The sequence below is a fragment of the Gobio gobio genome (assembly GCF_949357685.1).
Source record: "Gobio gobio genome assembly, chromosome: 3".
Lineage (NCBI taxonomy): Eukaryota > Metazoa > Chordata > Actinopteri > Cypriniformes > Gobionidae > Gobio > Gobio gobio.
In genome coordinates, this window is record NC_137099.1 from 23077877 (window position 1) to 23097134 (window position 19258).

General features: G+C 42.4%; 1 protein-coding gene across 1 annotated transcript in view; it reads left to right on the top strand.

Moving 5' to 3' along the window:
• The window catches only part of prss12 (serine protease 12), a 66993-nt gene that overhangs the window by 7939 nt on the left and 39796 nt on the right, over positions 1-19258 (top strand). Inside the window, exons 3-7 of the mRNA XM_079812124.1 lie at positions 2033-2211; positions 2302-2452; positions 9264-9442; positions 10272-10413; positions 10506-10702. Coding sequence (XP_079668250.1) covers positions 2033-2211; positions 2302-2452; positions 9264-9442; positions 10272-10413; positions 10506-10702 — 848 coding nt within the window. The remainder of the gene's footprint in view (positions 1-2032; positions 2212-2301; positions 2453-9263; positions 9443-10271; positions 10414-10505; positions 10703-19258) is intronic.

The window sequence follows — 19258 nt, forward strand, 5'->3', positions numbered from 1 at the left end:
TGACCATGTCCATCCCTTTATGACCACCATGTACTCATCCTCTGATGGCTACTTCCAGCAGGATAATGCACCATCCCACAAATCTCCATCAACTGCAAGATGCTATCCTATCAAATATGGGCCAACATTTCTAAAGAATGCTTTCAGCACCTTATTGAATCAATGCCACGTAGAATTAAGGCAGTCCTGAAGGCGAAACGGGGTCAAACACAGTATTAGTATGGTGTTCCTAATAATCCTTTAGGTGAGTGTATATATATATATATATATATGAATGACTGAACAAATATAATATAGGGAAACAATCACCGGCTTAAAGGGATAGTTCACTCAAAAATATCCATATTTAAAACTTTATAAAGTAAAGTTCAGGCCGATCGCCTTCTGTGGAAAAAGTGTTGAAAGTGCCTCTCGCAGTTCAAAATGCTTACGCTACGTCTGACGAGCGTAAGTAGCAGGGCCGTAACCACCATAGACATTGTCCCCCTCAATAATTAAAATGGCCAAATTGTCCCCCACAGTATTTGAAATTCTTGCACTGCACTGCTGCATTTCATTATGCAGCGTTCTGTATGTTGTTGTTAGGATGACAAAAAGGTTTAAAAGTTAAATTTTAGTCTGGTTTGCCTCAGTGGTCTTAACAGCGCTCGTCAATGTCAAAATGATTGAGATGGCCAATCAAATCAAAGTAGGCTGGGTTTACGTTCTCTTTTGGCTCATGCAGTCTTCACACACAGACGAGCGTGTCAATCTATCGCTTATGCCGTTGCGGAGAGAGACTCTATTCTTTCCGGTGAAATCACAAAACAAAGTGCACACAAACGTGTCCCTAATCTTAATATACAATCATTGATGAACATCTTTGATTTTAATGAAGAAGAAAAAAGACTATATGAGAGCGGATTAGAACCCGGAACCTTTGACACGGTTGACAAAAATTCTACCACTAAACCACTAGTGAATTCAAAAATCTACTTCAGATCTATGTTTTTATTCACTAATGCGAAGAATCTCGGGACTAATAATATATTTGAGGCAAATTAATGCAAATATTGTTTGCAAATAGACCCAAAGGGATTATTCCCCAACTAGAATTAGACCCAACTTCCCAACTTCTTTCATTCACTGTTCAGTTTCTATATGCTTTATAAAAATAAAAAAATGGTCCCCCCCAATGTTCAAGACATGGTTATGGCCTTGGTAAGTAGTAGCGTAAGCATGTTGAACTGCAGAGGCACTTTCAACACTTTTTCCATAAATTTAATACAGAAGGCGGTCGGCCAAAACTTTACTTTATAAAGTTTTAAAAATGGATATTTTTCTTACACAAACAAATCGATTCACTTCAGAAGGCTGTTATTAACCCCACAGAGGCGTGTGGAGCACGTTATTTGATGGACAGATGCATTTTTATGGACTTCAAAAACAGAGCAACAATTACTGCTATTATACAGCTTGGATTAGCCAGGACTTTTTAATATAACTCAGATTTTATTCGTCTGAAAGAAGAATGTCATATACACCTAGGAAGACTTAAGGGTGAGTAAATCATGGGCTAATTTTCATTTTTGGGTGAACTAACCCTTTAATGGTTGACATGAATAATTCTTATGTTTAAGAAGTTGAGCTGTTTAAGAGTTGCCAGGTTACGAGATTCATGGGATTAAATGTTTTACATTTATTCTGTCATTTAATATGACACATTTATAAATAACAAAATATTGTTTCTTGTATGACTAAGTTCTGTTAGTGGTATCATAATTTTCTTGTAAAAACACGTCCCAACAGTTACACAAGAATAATTTGCAATATTGAACAGCATAATGCAGAATCTTCATACTTATCATATCTGTGGCTATAAAAGTTATGCTCAATAAAAAAAGAAGAAGATTAAGTTCACAAAAATGTCTTGCAACTGCATCTGCATCATTTGCAACCCCATGTGGGGTCGTGACCCCAGGGTTCAGAACATGTGGTCTACTATTTATAATTTACAAACTTTGAAAAAAAAAGAAATCTCACTTTGTCTCAGTTACAGGGCACGTGCACGTGTGAGTCTTCTGTCACGTCTGGTGGTGTCTGTAGTTCACTGGCAGACTGTGGGCTGTGAGGGACAGGAAGAGGACTTACTGCAGTGCAATCGCACCGTATGGAACGGGGGAGAGTGTGTTAACCGCCAGGCGGCTGCCGTCTCTTGCACACCAGTGGAAGGTATGCACACACTCACACATAAATAAACACAGACGCAAAATACTCTCAAATAAAGTGAAAATATCTTGAAGCATGTGTGTGTATGTTTAGCTTCAGTATTTGTCCCGGTACGTCTCTCTGGTGGTCCATCAGCGTATGAGGGCAGAGTAGAGGTGTATCATGCAGGACAGTGGGGCACAGTGTGTGATGATCAGTGGGACGATAATGACGCTGAGGTGGTCTGCAGACAGCTGGGGTTAGGGTAAGACACACACACACACACACACACACACATGTTTGTATATTTGGTTTTTATTTTGGTTTTAAAATCCGATCTTTTGTGTTACAAATCCAATTAATTTAGCAAGTACTGAAATCAGATCCATTCAGATAGTGAAGAACAGTTCAGCTCCAGCCTTCATCAAACACAACTGAGCCAGCTAGTTAAAGGTTTAGTTCACCTAAAAAGGATAATTCTGTCATTAATTACTCACCCTCATATTTATCCAGACCCATAAGTCCTTCGTTCATCTTCGGAACACAAATTAAGATATTTTTGATGGAATCCAAGAGCTTTCAGTCCCTCCATTGGGAGCAATGCAATTTACATCAATAAAGTAATCCATGTGACTCCAGTGATTTAACCTCAATTTTATGAAGCATCGCAATTGCTATGTTTGCGCGTTTTCACAGAACAACTTTCGGTCTTGAGTCAACACAGCATGTGCCGTGGATTACAGGTCAATATTTTTTAAATAAAGTAGTAAATTATGTTTTTTTTTGTGTGCAAAAAAAGCACTCGTTTTGAGGTAAATTGAGGTTAAATCACTGGAGTCACATGGATTACTTTGATGATGTCTTTCCTGTTGTTCAGGACCTTGAATGTGTAAATTGCATTGCTCCCAATGGAGGGACTGAAAGCTCTTGGATTTCATCAAAAATATCTTCATTTGTGTTCCGAAGATGAACGAATGTCTTGCGGGTGTGGAACGACATGAGGGTGAGTTTTTAAATTTTTAGGTGAACTAACCCTTTAAAGGTCCCATGGCATGAATTTTTCATTTTATGAGGTATTTCAACATTAATATGAGTTCCCCTAGCCTGAATATTGTCCCCAAGTGGATAGAAATGTTGATCGGTGTAAAACCGAGTTCTGGCTGTCTTTCTCTGCCTTTGAGAAAATGACAGGCCAGACGAGCCAATCCTGAAGTCTCCTGGTTTGACGTCCAAGCAGGAACGGTTACCTCCCTTTCCTCCGCCCAGAGAATCTGTCACGCCCATGCAAACGCTCGAGAGATCATTACTTGTGAATGAGTGAATGCTGCCAGTTTCTCAGTGTTTGGATGTACAAATGAAAACAGAAGTCTTTTTTCAGTTCCTTCTGATCTGTGATCAGTGATTTCTTATGTGTAGCTAATTATTTCCTATTCGTGCACACACTGCGGCTTCTCTCTCTCCCGACAGAACGGTGTTTTCGTGTTTTCTATCTTGTGAGTCAGTGTTTTTGTACGTCCTCGTCGCGTCTATCGGTTCTAAAATGTGCATACAGTCGGGAGTTTCTGCTTAACATTGGCAGAGCCACATCTTTAGAGATAAACCTCACGCACGCCGAAGCTCGGCCTTCAACATCCCCGACCCCCAGTACTGCATCTGGCCCACAGCGGAGGCACCAAACGCGGGCGTGAGTTTAAGCAGAAGGTGGGTAAGCGTGAGGGTATCCGGCTAGGCTAGCCAGCTTTCCCCACAATAAACTGGATTACATTCGATTACTGCTGTTGTGTCTTTGTTTGCGCTGTGTAAGTTACTCAATGCTTTGACGCTTTTCATATGATTGGAACATATCTATAAATAATGCTTTAATCAAACTTACTAACTCGTTCATCTCGCTGTAATGGTATATTGCATGTGTTGATGAAGACGGACTCGGTGTGACTGGGACTCGTGTTTATTCAGAACTCTCAGATACAAACACAATAAACTCGCGCTGACTGACAGCGCTCTCATAACTCTGTAGGTACTATAAATAACTTTGTTAGCAATCGCTCCGTCTCCGTGATGTCCGGTTCGCGAACGAATCATTCTTTTGAATCGGTTCATTTTAGTGAACCGAACAAGTTCACCAAATCGGACTGAATCGTTCTAAACGGTTCGCGTCTCGAGTCAGCGCTGATCCATAATTTACTAAAGTTACTAACTTTCTGACATGAGTGACAGCCCCTCCGACTAGAAATAAACTAATAACCTGAAGTATATTCTAGTAACTACAACAGTTCACCCTGAACTGAGACATGCTGAGAGAACTGATGAGAAGTGAACTCAGGTCCATCCGTCTCTCTGGCAGCAGCTCGTGCGTCGTAGACCTCGTTAAACCACGCCCCCTCCCCCTGTCAGCCAATCACAACAGTGGGCGTTTTTACTGAAGTCTCACAGCAGACACGCCTCTTGAAACAGGGCAGTCAGCCACAGGGCAAACAGCAGTATAGACAAAATGCCTTTTATTTCTAAATTATGACATTTTATGATGTAAAAATCATACTAACAATATAAGTACACCTCAGGAAACACTATAAAATAATAGAAAAATGCCATGCCATGGGACCTTTAAAAGGATAATTACTGAGAGGTGTGGTGGATCAGAACTCTGCAGGCAGGTAGGGTTGCGTCCGAAAGCTTAAAAATTCTGTCTTTGGAAGATGCCATTCCAAGGCAGGAAGGCATCAAGGCACATCTTAATCAATTAGATAGCTTTACTTCCTGTCTCCTGAGATAGCTTCATCTGATCAATTTTGGAAGGTAGAATAAATGTATTCTTTGCTGGTTTTGATGCACCATTCTGTCAAAGTTGAGCTAAAAAATAAAGATGCCGCCTGAAAGTTGAGGTTGGTGGTCACTTTCTGTGTAAATGTACGTTTTTGACCAATGTTTTTTCCACTTTTTATGTAATTTCTTAGACTGGGTAAACCCAGCCCAATCTGCCGGCAATTTGATTTCGCCCTGCAGCTCAGGCTGGAAACCTGTACATTTTTCTATCCTGCTTCCGTTACAAATCTGTGGGGACCAATCACAAACTGGCTTATCCACCTGGCGCGCTATTGGCAGGTTTAACACGATTACAATAGAGAAGCGAAAGCAAGCAGCTTTTTGTTTACATTCAACATGGCGGCCACCGAAGCGCAGCAACCCGTTGATGCAGCTGTCGCTGCTGTTTTAAAAGAATTTAAAAAAAGTTTTCTTTGAAAACGGAACAGAAACTTCCCCTGGAACAATTCCTACAAAAGAAGGATGTGTTTGCCTTACTACCGACTGCGCTACTAAGTACGTCACCCGAATTGTTGGTCTGATTGGTTGAAGGACTATCCAATTGCATACAGAGTCATTTGAACTATGCCCGTTGATCACGCCTCTTGTGCAGTAGAAAATACAGTCTTAAAAGATTGAGCTTGGTCTGGTGATAGCCAGACAAGTAATTTCTTGCAAAAATGTTACTATTGAAATAATTAAATATTCACTTAGTTATCACCTAAGCTCTATTTTGTTGTAGATTATTAAAGGTGCAGTAAGCGATTTTTGAAAACGTTGTTGAAAGTGGATCGACCGATCACCACAACCAACTTTTAGCCAATCAGCAGTAGGGGGCGTCTCTACTCATGATGGGAGAGGAGAGAGTGTGAGCTGAGCAAGATGGAGATTTTAAGAAAGACTTTAGAGTGAGACATTAGAAAAGAGAAAAGCTCAGAGGAATATCACTGGAAAAAGAAGGGTTATGATCAGGCAAGAGCTTTAGCACCCGTGCTGGAGAGAGCTAAGAGGGAAGGCCTGAAAACGGACGCAGAGGTTGCGTTGTTTCTGCTCCTTACGTGAGTAACATTGGTTTTGAGTGCGTGCTGCTGGCGACTAACAACAAACTCTTCCTTGTATATACTCTTGTGTACTGTATGTTTATTATTTTGTGCTTCTTTGTCGTCCGTTCGTCATCTTCACTGTATTTTTCATGAAGCATTATTTTGCTTCACTTCTGCTATGATAAAAGAGACACCCTTGCATTGTTTGTGCATTTTGGGGGGTAGTGCAATGAAAGGACAACAACAATTTTGAGAAATCGCATACTGCACCTTTAAACTGTTATGCTGCCTCAGAAGTCTCTCCTAAATCAGTTTTGTGAGGCAGCTTACCTTTGTGAGCAAACAGTGCCTGCAAAATCATTGCCTGATAAGGCAGCGAGCCAACAAGTCAGCTGCCTAAGCTTTCATCTCCAGGAAGGGGATTGGGCACCCCTGGTGTAGAAAATATCTGGTATATCTATATCGGTTGCCATAGAGAGATAAGAGAAAAGAAAATAATCATATCATTCCGCTGTGGTACTGAAATCATTTGCCGCATCAGACATCGCAACATTCATGCATATGCTTACTTGCCATTCAGTACATAGTGAATGCCACTTGTGAGAATGAATGAATGAATGGATTCAGACACGGCTGTAGACACTACTGCGCTTTGTATATAACATTACATTCATGTTTCTTCCCATATTATGAAAAATACTTGAAATCTGATCTGACTGGAATGCGTTAAATCACATTTCACACCACATATGGATTATGTGAATGGGATTGGGTTCGTTTAAAAAAAAAAAAAATTACTTGAAATGCGCATTAATTAATTAATTAATTGTATTACAATATTTTAAACGAATACTTAAATTTGTATTCATTTTACATGTATTATTCATTTTCTTAATTCATTTATTATTATTAATTTATTCATTGACAGCCCTACAAAAAACTTGTCATATATGCCAAAGAAATCTGCCTGTCTGAACATTGCCATAGAGGCTTGACCTGTTTTTTTGGGGAACAAACTGTCTATTTAGAGGAATACCAGGGCGTTCTTTTCAACTGAGATGTGTGAAAATAGAAGGAAGATAGAGAGGAGGTAGGAGTGATATATAGAGATAGATAGAGAGAGAGCTAGAGAGAGAGAGAGAGAGAGAGAGAGAGAGAGAGAGAGAGAGAGAGAGAGAGAGAGAGAGAGAGAGAGAGAGAGAGGAATAGAGTGTCTTCTCTGCATAAAAATGTGAAATATTTTCTTGGGAGGTTCCTGACACACAAAGCCAAAGTGTTCTCAGTAAGAAAGTGAGTGTGTTAGAAACGAACAGAAAATGGACATAATGAGAGGATGAGAGCCAGAGGAAGACAGATCGAGAAGGCAAAGAGGCGTAAAGGGTGATTTAGTGGGAGGAAAGGAATTAGAGAGGAACGGAAAGAGGGAATGGAAAGATCAAGATGTGAATCAGGTTGATTGTTTCAAGCTCTTCAACTATAATGTAAAGACGGAAGTAACAAACGCTGCCCAAAAGTGAGCTCTGCAGGTGTGTGTGAGTTTGTATAATAATCACTCATGTGAAGGGCTCTTTATTGAGCTGAAAAAACTCTTGTAGAATAAAACGCGTGGGTTCATGAACATGTCTGAGACCGCCGTTCCACTTCATTTGCCTCTCAACTTTCCCTGATTATTGACTGCTGAACTGTGTGCTTGATTACCTATTAATCACATAAAGAATTTAAAATATATATAATCTAATAGTACACTCTTAATGTGGTCCACTAGTCTTCTTGAAACAATTCGATTTTGGATGTGAATGTTGCATCAATATTTTACAGAAATGTCGCCTTGTTGAAGCTCTGCCATATTCACCAATTAAGAATGGAAGACGGGTAACAGACTAAATGGCTGCCTCTGACATTTCTCTCCCATTACCTGTTATGTATCACTGTGGCCCATTTTGCCAACAAATCAATGTGAAGGTCGCCAAATTAGAAAAGAGGTTCCATGCTAACATAAACAATTGCAGTAGACTGAGTCATGGAGTGATTTTATCCTTCAGGGCTGTAATATATATTCCTGCTCAAAAGAATCACATTCATTAAACAAAAGACAGTTCTACCTCCACTTTCTTAAATGTATTAGTCATTTAAGTGTATGAGAACTCCAAAAACATTTGGTTACACGTTTAACATCAGTGTTTGTGATATGACTGTAGCTTTGTGTTTGCTGAGAAAAAAAACTGAATTAGATCTAAGCAGGCCCTTGTGAAAAAGAAGTACACTTTACGTAGTAGTACTTGTTATGTAAATAATATACTTCAAATGAATATACTTAAGTACCAACTGAAGGTCATGTTTTCAGACACTCAACTGAACAAAAATGTATTATATTTTAAATGTATAATAAATGCAATAGCAATAGCACTGAGCTTTAGAGTGGTTTTGACCTATTTAGGACTTAAGCACATCTTTAGGTGTAATTTCATTATTATTTTATTGTCTTTGAAATATGGTGTACTTCCGGTACGGATTTATGGTAAATTAAAATATACTTTAATGTCATTTCTGTCGGAACTGTCATAAATGTCATGTATTTAAATATCTAATTTGTAATTACACAGTTGTAATGATGAAGTTGCAATTTAGTACATTTAAAATATTACTTAAAACGTAACATCACAGTTAAAAAAAACCTATCAATTACATGTGCTTTTGATTTCAACACTTCAAAATAAGTGTATTTCTTTAAAGCACAACAAAAGATTATTAAAATTCAATTTGACATTTTTACAAAGTGCACTTTTTAAAAGTGTACTCAAGGGTGTTAAGATTACATTTAAGTGTTTCTATATTTCATTATTGCTATATTATCTGCAAGTAGAGTAAAAAATACTTTTAATATTATAAGTACACTACAAGTTCACAGTCAATACAATTAAATGCACTTATTTTTCACAAGGGCTGTTATGTCTTGTCAGTTCATCAGTGTAAGAATCTCATTTCAAGAAGCTCATCTGAATCATAATATAATACATCCCACACGCACAAACCACTTCATCTGATTTTATAATGACTATGCATATGAACAACTGCAAATGAGCTGGAAAATTAGCTAGCGGGATGCCAGCTTTCATCTTAATCTACACAGTGATTGTTTCACTTTCTTTGAAGCATTATGAATTTCAGTGATTTGAGTTTTCCACTGAAGTGTTGTGTTTTTTTGTATTATTTTCGGATGTATGTGTACAGTGGCATCGCTAAGGCTTGGGTGGGAGCATATTTCGGTGCAGGCTCAGGACGTGTATTGTTGGACGAGGTGAGCTGCACAGGAAATGAGCTTTCCATAGAACAGTGTCCAAAAAACGTCTGGGGGGAGCACAACTGTGACCACACAGAGGATGCTGGAGTTTCTTGTATCCCACTTACAGGTATACACATACACATACACAAGTATGGACAAAACTTATGTGAGAAACAGACTACAGTTCTATCAAATTACATGAATATGTGTAGGTTTGGCAACTGAGGGCCAATTGTTAAACAATAGCAGAATCAGGTGACATTCAGACAGTGTTTCCTGCTGCACCGCAACGCTTGTGAAAAAGAAGTACACTTTAGCATACCTTTTCATGTAGTGCTCATTATAGAAATAATACAGTAACATTTTTTTAATTGTGAATGTAATGTTTTTGAACACTTAATTGCATGGTAATTGCAAGAAACTGAACAATTATAGTGTAAATGTATATTAAATGCAACTAGCTGAACTTTAGAGTGATTTTTGACACTTTTGTAGGACTTAAAGGGATAGTTCACACAAAAATCATTTACTCACCCTCAAGTTGTTCCAAACCTATATGAGTTTCTTTCTTCTGCTGATTACAAGAATATATTTTTGAAGAATGTCAGTAACCTGACAGTTGATGAGCCCCACTGACTTCCATATTTTTTTTCTCTCTATACTATTCAAATCAATGGGGCCCATCAACTGTTTGGTTATTAAAAATTACTCTTATAAGTTGATTCTTTTCAGTGAATCAAACCATACTGTGCTATCAGTGTACTCTAACTGATTCTGAAATGAATGACTCTTATGAACCAGTTCATCAAACGCATACACTTTACAACTTAATGTTGAACTTAATGCACGTGAGACATTTTTTAAAACAAATTTTGCCGGAATTGTTTTAAATTTACATTTACCCTAGGTTGATGTTAATACCAGGTGTAAATGGAGTCCCTCTCTCTCTTTTTGAGATGGCGCAGTGCGTCTGGTTGGGGGTGTGAAGGGTTATGAAGGGAGACTTGAGGTTCATTACAGAGGTCATTGGGGGACCGTGTGTGATGATGGCTGGACACAGACCAACACGCAGGTCGTCTGCAGGCAACTGGGCTTCAGGTAGCACAAACACATGCAACATTAAGCGATTTGATTTGATTGCTGGTGTGTTTATTATTGACTTCTTTGTTAATGCTGTTGTGTTGATGCAGGTCAGGGGAGAGTGTGTCACCAGGGCGGTTCGGGATGGCAGCAGGTCCTATTCTCCTGGATGATGTCAGGTGCACAGGAAAAGAGCCCAGCATCACACACTGCACCCGGAGGGGCTGGCTCAAACACGACTGCACTCACAACCAAGACGTAGCCATTGTGTGCAACCCCCAGCGCTCCAGACATGGAGTGCCCACCAGTAAGAGCTCTGACACACACACTTTAACACCACCTTATACATTCTCTCTCCTCAGAGACGTAGGAACAGTTCAAACACTGAGGGAGACATAAATCTCATCAGCCATAAATCTGACATGACCTATAAAAAAGCTGATACGGTTTGAAAGTTTGAAACCTAAACTTACAGAAATGTCAGTCATTCAAGTATTCTAGTCATTCAAACTTTGTTGCAACAACTCTGTGTCTTGCTTAATTTCAGTGACTATAATACTAATAAGACATTTTGGTAACACTTTACAATATGGGTGCACTAATATGCATTAATTCATGTTTAACTAATGCACAGATAAGCATGAGTTAATGTATGACTCATGAAGAACTAAACCATTTATTAATGATTACTGCTTCAGCAACTATTGAACATTCTATATGATTATTAGATTAAGTAATCATTAAATTGTTATTAGTTAAATGTGTCATATTGTATTAATTCCGTTATAACATATTATATTAACAAAGAGTTTAAATTCATATGTTAATTACCACAATGGTTGAAGCCATGTATTTCAACTTCCAGTTGTCTACTTTAATTAATCATTAGCTAACGATTTGCAAAGGTATCATGTTATGACTTTTTTGCATATTAGTGCACCCATATTGTAAAGTTTTACATAAGATTTTCTTGAGCACCAAATCAGCATATTAGAATGATTTCTGAAGGATCATGTGACACTGAAGACTGGAGTAATGGCTGCTAAAAAAATCAGCTTTGATCACAGGAATAAATTATATTTTAAAATATATTAAAATAGTTATTCTAAATGGTAGTAATATTTTACAATATTACTGTTTTTACTGTATGTTAAATCAAATAAATGCAGCCTTGGTGAGCAGAGGAGACTTCTTTCAAAAACATTCGTAATTATTCCAAACTTCTGACTGGGAGTGTACAGATAGATTAATGTTATATAAACAATACTTCAATGGGTATCATCAGTCATTTTTAATAAAATGTAACATTATAATAACAATATTTATTAGCTGTCCATCAATAAAAATATTCAGAAACTGTATTAACATTAATATCTTTAATATTCCCCCGGTTTCACAGACAAAGCTTCAGCCTAGTCCCAGACTAAAATGAATGTTAAAACTGTTTTATCTCGGTATGTGCTATGTTCAGGGAAAAAAGTACTACTGTCAAATAAAAATAAAGACAATAAGGACAAATAATTAAACTACAAGCAACAGCACAAATAATTACAATAGAGCAAATATACAAACTAAATAAACTATGCTTTTCAGGTGTTTATCTAACAGTAGTTTTCAGGTACAGAAATTTAATAAAATCAAATGTAAAACAACATTGCATATAATCTTCACTGTAGAAATTAAATAAAGATGATTCATTATTTAAGTCACAAAAGATCTTCAGTCAAGAGAAATGAGTGATTTGCTTTAAGTGGCTGCTGTCACTTTAAGACATAATGCACAGATCCAGTAAACTAATACAGTACTCTGATACAGTGTCTTTCTCGACTGTTTAGCATACCCACTAAGACAGGCATGTTGACACAATTTTTGTGTGAATTTGTCCGTTCAAGCGCAAGACTTGAAAGAGAACTCAATATTTGTATGGTGTCTGAGACATGGATTTCCGTGTGCGCGCTTCGAATGAGTGCACACACAAGTTCTTTTTTGCATCTTCTTGCACATGAATGTTCAAATTGGCAAGGCTTAAATGAGTTTAGTTTAAATACAGATAGCAACTTGTGCTGTTCAGGTCTCACCTGTGCTTGTGTGCTATCATCACCTGGGTGATGACGGTGTAAATGACTGGTCATATTAGAGCATATGGCACTCGCATTGAACAAAGTTTAGGGGAAGCCAGAATGCATATCCATTGTCAGAAAACTCTGTTTCACGCATTGTTATTTTCAACAAACCATATTATAAATGCGTAGGCACATGTGTTGTCAGATTTGAGGTGAACTGTGGTGCAAGTAAGTACCGAACCATGGGTGGAGAACGGTAATGTTCTATTTTGTATAGAGAACCCCTTATATATCTGATAAGTAATTTTAACAGCTGTATATTTTATGCAAATTTAGTTTTGTAGAATGGCCCTTAAAAACGTTTATGTGCACTCCATCACTCCATATGGTTCACATATGTGAGGTAATATACTTTTGTATTAGCACTTCAGAGTTATGATAACTATTATGGTGTTGCTGTGGTGATGTATCCCAACTGTATCCCATGTGGCACAAGAGATGGTGTATGCACTCACACAAGCCTGAATTCCCCTTGTGGAAGTCGATCTCTTTATCAGCACAATGTTACATTACACACACTACTAAATATATATGTATGCAAAATCCACACAGAGAGTTATGATCGGAAAAATCTTTAGTATGTCATAAGGACTCTGATTCAGCATTATGTATTAACCAGCTCAAGACAGACTGAACGAGTTCTGCTAATGGTCAGAAGACATGAAACCAGACGTTTAACAAGTACAGCTGCCACTAGACTTATCATGTCTGACTCCTGCTGAGCTTCATAAAGAGCTGATGATTTTACCGGATCCAGACAGACACACAATTACACACATACATATGGAAAACACTCCACTATACTTTTAGATTACATAATTCACTTCATTTTCATGATTATAACTCAGGTTATAAAATAACGGAAGTTAATTTAATATAAATATTAATGAATAATTGAATTAAAAAATAATTGAATGAAAACAGTGATATTTAGTAAAATAAAACTGTAATTTTTTAATTGTATTTTTATTTTGTATTTTAATTAATTAAAAAAAAATCAAGACATTTTAATCAGAAAGACAAATACATTTGAATAATATAGTAGAACAATTGTTTTTGGATAATGATCTCCTTATCTAGTTAATTTGATTATTATTATTAAATAACAGACAGATTACAAAATAATACTGTGACAGATCTATAGGAATGCATTTTTACTACAAGACCACATTTTTCCTGCCTTAATCTGCATTCAAGACACAGGCTAAATGAATTGTTTTGCAGAGAGTTCACCACTGTCACTGTGAATAAAATATCCAGAAGTAACAGTACTTTCACATTATTTTGCAGCTTTTCTCTGTCTCAGTTTGATTCCCCCTTTTCCCCTCTATCCCATAGCCCTTTTGTAAAATGCAGCAGAATGCAGAATGTGTGTGTAACAGATCTTTATGGGCAGCAGGCCAATCAGAGTGTGAATAACAGAATGAGTGATAACACTGGAACTGGGAAACGGTGAGGTGTGTGTCACTTACACACTCGCACACACACACACAAGATACTATTGATTGTGTGTAAATGCCCTGCTGGCCTTTTTCCTGCACTCTCTGGCTGATTTAACTTTATTGACTTTGGACAGAGCAGCTGATGCTTTCAAGAGACTCACTATAGAGGAGATCTTCCTGTTTAATTCATCTTACTCACACAGGGATCCACTTGAGTGTGTTTTTGTGTGTGTATAAACTAAAAAGTAAAAACGTCTCTGGTCTTTAGTATTCTTATCAAACATTCATTGTATTAGTATTCATATTCAACATTCTTATATATAACATTCATATATGACATTCATATATGTTATATACTGTATATACTTTATATATTACGGTAACACTTTAGAATAATGGTCATTAGTTTACATTAGTTAACTACATTAGTTAACATGAACTAATAATGAACTGCACTTATAAAGCATTTATTTATCTTTGTTAATGTTAATTTCAACATTTACTAATACTTTATTAAAATTTTGCTAACATTAGTTAATGCAGTGTGAACTAACATGAACAAACCATGAACACCTGGATTTAGATTAACTAACGTTAACAAAGATGAACAAATACAGTAACAAATGTATTGCTCATGGTTAGTTCATGTTAGTTAATACATTAACTAATGTTAACTAATGACCATTATTCTAAAGTGTTATCTATATTACTACACAATGTAAGGTTTGTGCCACAGCTGCCCTAAACGTCTCGGTTACAGATGTAACCCTCGTTCCCTGAGGAGGGAACGGAGACGTAACGTTAGTGACTAACGAATGGGGGTTTCGCTTAGAAGCCTATCAACTTCGAGTTTAGAGAAAACGCCCAATGGCGTGCCAATGCCATGGGCATGCGGAATTTGCATACGTAACTCCGCCTCACTGCGTGAGTATATAAGGAAGTACGAAGCAATATCGCATTATGTTACCTGCTTGAGGAGCCAAGACTGAACTCCTGCGTTCCAGGTAGCACAGCTGATGTGGCAAGGGGACGTTACGTCTCCGTTCCCTCCTCAGGGAACGAGGGTTACATCTGTAACCGAGACGTTCCCTTTCGTTCAGTCACTACGACGTAACGTTAGTGACTAACGAATGGGGGTCCCAATATAATCCCGCCACTCAGCTGTCTTCCAGCGCCCTGCGTAAGTGTAAGTACCCTGTCGTAAGACTAGTATGGACGAAGGACTCCCACTTAACACAGGAATACCAAGGTACACTGGGAAGCATATCCCAATGAGGGAATGCCAAAAATGCCTGCCCGTGGGGAGGACTTAAGAGACACATATGAGCCGGTAGGGGCTGCATATGGAAGATCTCTAGGGTACCAGCCGAAGGTGGATTTTTAACCCTAGGGGTGGCGGGGACACGCCAAGGGAAGAAACCCGCTCACTGCGGAGACTTACGGTGAAATACACATGTGGGGGTCGCCGGAGGGAATCATGCACATGGGGCACCTGGCCGGACATGAGGGTCTGGGCTCGAAAGGGCAGACTGAACTGATGTCGGCGTCAACAGTGCTGGAGGAGCTCAGGGCTCTCGGGGAGCTCACCTGAGGAAATATCGCACGTATCCAGTCCGTGGAGTGGAGTGGCGACCAAGCGAAGACACCTGAACCTGGCCCATCACCGGCCACTCGGGGGGGCGAGTACATAGTCGGACACTGGCTCCACTCGGAGATTGTTGAATCTGGCGAATGTGTTGGGTGTCGCCCAGCCTGCAGCTCTGCAGATGTCTGCTAGCGAGGCGCCATGCGCTAGAGCCCAAGAGGAGGCCACACTCCGGGTGGAGTGTGCCTTCACACCAAGGGGACACGGTCGGCCTTGCTGCTGGTAAGCCAAAGCAATGGTGTCCACTATCCAGTGAGACAGCCTTTGCTTTGAGAGAGCACTTCCCTTCCGCTCTCCACCATAACAGACAAAGAGCTGGTCTGAGGTCCTGAAACACTGCGTCATGTCTACGTAGGCGCGGAGGGCGCGTACTGGACAGAGCAATGCCAAGGCTGGGTCTGCCTCCTCCAAAGGCAGCGCTTGCAGGTTCACCACCTGGTCCTTAAACGGAGTGGTGGGAACCTTGGGCACATATCCAGGCCGGGGTCTCAGGATCACGTGAGAGTTAGCCGGCCCGAATTCCAGGCACGCTTCGTCAACCGAAAATGCCTGCAGGTCCCCGACCCTCTTAACTGAGGCCAATGCGGTCAGCAGAGCCGTCTTCATAGACAGGAACTTAATATCAACCGACCGCAAAGGCTCAAAGGGAGGTCTCAGCAGAGCAGTTAACACTACTGCGAGGTCCCAAGAGGGTACGAGAGGAGAGCGAGGAGGATTCAGTCTCCTGGCTCCCCTCAGGAACCTGATGACCAGGTCGTGCTGACTTACCTTTTTGTTCTCCAAGAGATCGTGGTGGGCAGATATTGCGGCCACATATACTTTGAGGGTGGAGGGAGACAGCCTTCGCTCCAGCCCCTCTTGGAGAAACTCAAGCACGGACCCGATCGGGCATTTCCAGGGGTCTTCTTGGTGGGAAGAGCACCAGGTGACGAAGAGGTTCCACTTCAACGCATAGGCATGCCGAGTGGACTCTGCCCTAGCGGAAGTGATGGTGGCGACCACCGTAGGTGGTAGGCCACTCAAACCTGCCGCGTCCCGTCTAGGAGCCACACGTGGAGGCTCCAGAGGTCGGGACGTGGGTGCCAAAGGGTGCCCCGTCTCTGAGTAAGGATCAGAGGAATAGGCCAGGGAGGGGCTGTCGCAAGGAGTACGAGTTCGGGGAACCAGGTCCGGCCGTGCCAGTGCGGGGCGACCAAAAGGACCTGCTCCTTGTCCTCCCTGATCTTGCACAGGAGCTGTGCGAGTAGGCTCACTGGGGGGAACGCATATTTGCGTAGGCCCCGTGGCCAGCTGTGCGCCAGTGCATCCGTGCCGAGCGTGCCCTCGGTCAGGGAATAATACAGGCTGCAGTGGGAAGAGTCGTGGGAGGCAAACAGATCTACCTGTGCGTCGCCGAACTGTTCCCAAATCAGCTGAACCGTCCGGGGATGGAGTCTCCATTCTCCCGGGAGGGGCTGAACCCGCGAGAGCTCGTCGGCTGCGTGGTTCAGGACTCCCGGAATATGGACAGCACAAAGGGACCTCAGGCGCTTCTGACTCCATAAAATGAGATGGCGGGCGAGTTAAGACATACGGCGGGAGCGTAGACCGCCCTGGTGGTTGATGTACGCTACTACGGCCGTGTTGTCTGTCCGGACAAGTACATGTTGGTCCTTCAGCAGCGCTTGGAAGCGGTGCAGGGCGAAACGTACTGCCAGCAACTCGAGGCAATTGACATGCAGGAGGCGCTGGGGTCCTGTCCAGGAGCCCGCGGCTGCTTGTCCATTGCACATGGCACCCCAGCCCGTGGCAGAGGCATCCGTCGATACGACAACATGCCTGGAAACTTGTTCTAAGGGCACACCGGCCCGGAGAAAACTGAGGTTCGACCACGGGGTGAGCGTCTGTAAGCAGGCCCGAGTCACTTGGACCCGGAGCGTGCCAGACTGCCATGCCCATCTCGGGACTCGATCGCGAAGCCAGTGCTGAAGCGGTCTCATATGAAGCAATCCGAGCGGCGTTACCGCGGCTGCAGATGCCATATGCCCCAGGAGCCTCTGAAATAGTTTCAGTGGAACCGCACTCTTGCTCTCGATTTGACGGAGGCAAGTCAGCAGAGACTGCGCGCGCTCGCTCGAAAGCTGCGCGTACATGGCGACCGAGTCGATCTCCATACCGAGAAAAGAGATCCTCTGCATGGGGCAAAGTTTGCTCTTTTCCCAGTTGACCCGAAGGCCCAGACGGGCTAAGTGGTGGAGAACCAGATCTCTGTGTCCGCAAACCTGCTCTCGAGAGTGGCCCAGTATGAGCCAGTCGTCGAGGAAGTTCAGGATGCGAACCCCGTGCTGCCGAAGGGGCGCAAGGGCTGCCTCGGCGATCTTCGTGAAGACGCGAGGGGACAGAGATAGCCCGAAAGGGAGAACCGCGTACTGGTATGCCCGCCCCTCGAAAGCAAACCTTAGGAACGGTCTGTGTCGAGGAAGGATGGAGACATGGAAGTAGGCGTCCTTCAGGTCGATCGCTGCAAACCAATCGTGAGGACGAACGCATTCGAAAAGGCGTTTCGCAGTCAACATCTTGAACGGAAGCCGGTGAAGGGATCGGTTCAAGATGCGAAGGTCCAGGATTGGCCGTAACCCACCGGTTTTCTTGGGTACAATGAAGTAGGGGCTGTAGAACCCCGACCTCATTTCGGCTGGAGGGACAGGCTCGATCGCACCCTTCGCCAGTAGAGTGGCAATCTCCGCACGCATGACGGGGGCATGGGCCCCGGTCACGGTATAGCGGACTCCCCTGTAACGGGGAGGAGCCTGCGCGAACTGAATCGCGTAGCCGAGCCTGACGGTCCGGGCAACCCAGGCTTCCAGAGACTGCACCAACGGGGTCATACGGACGGCAGACGTACCCCGGGTGGGGCAGCGAGGCAGCGTTACCGGCACGGACAGGGGAGGCTGTTGGGCGTCCCGGGGTCGGGGCACGGTTAACGGCTGCGCCCTGACAGAGGAGACCAGGGAAGGACTCGCGTTCCACTGGGGTCTGCTCTGCCAGGGGGCTGGCGACAGAGAGGGACGAGAGTGGCGAGACCCGAGGGTGGCGCGCACTGCCGTCACCGATCTCTGGGGGCTCAGGGATGGGGTTGTCAGTTCTTTCTTTAACCACATTAGGGTGCTGCTGACCCGGGGGCCAGCAGCTGAACAAAAGATTCTCCCCCGGCCCTCCACCGGGGGAAGGAGCGGCCCTGCCGCCGTCTCCTGGAAAGAACTGCCCATCCCTGAGCCGTCCGCATCAGGAGCGCCGCTTAGCCTGGCGTTTCTTCGCGGGCTGCGGGGCTGGAGCGGACTGGGACGCCTTCCTGCGGCGAGCAGGCTGAGGCACCTGCGCGGGCGGTTGGGTAGAGGCAGCAGCTGACCGCCGGGGCAGAATGTGTTTTATCGCCTCAGTCTGCTTCTGAGCGGCCGAGAACTGTTGGGCGAAGCTCTCGACCGCTCCGCCGAATAGCCCATCCTGCGATATGGGGGCGTTGAGGAAACGTGTTCGCTCAGCGTCGCGCATATCAGACAGGTTGAGCCATAGGTGTCTCTCCTGGACCACATTTGTGGACATCACCTGACCCAGGGAGCGTGCGGTCACCTTCGTCGCCCGGAGAGCGAGGTCGGTGGCGGCACGCAACTCAT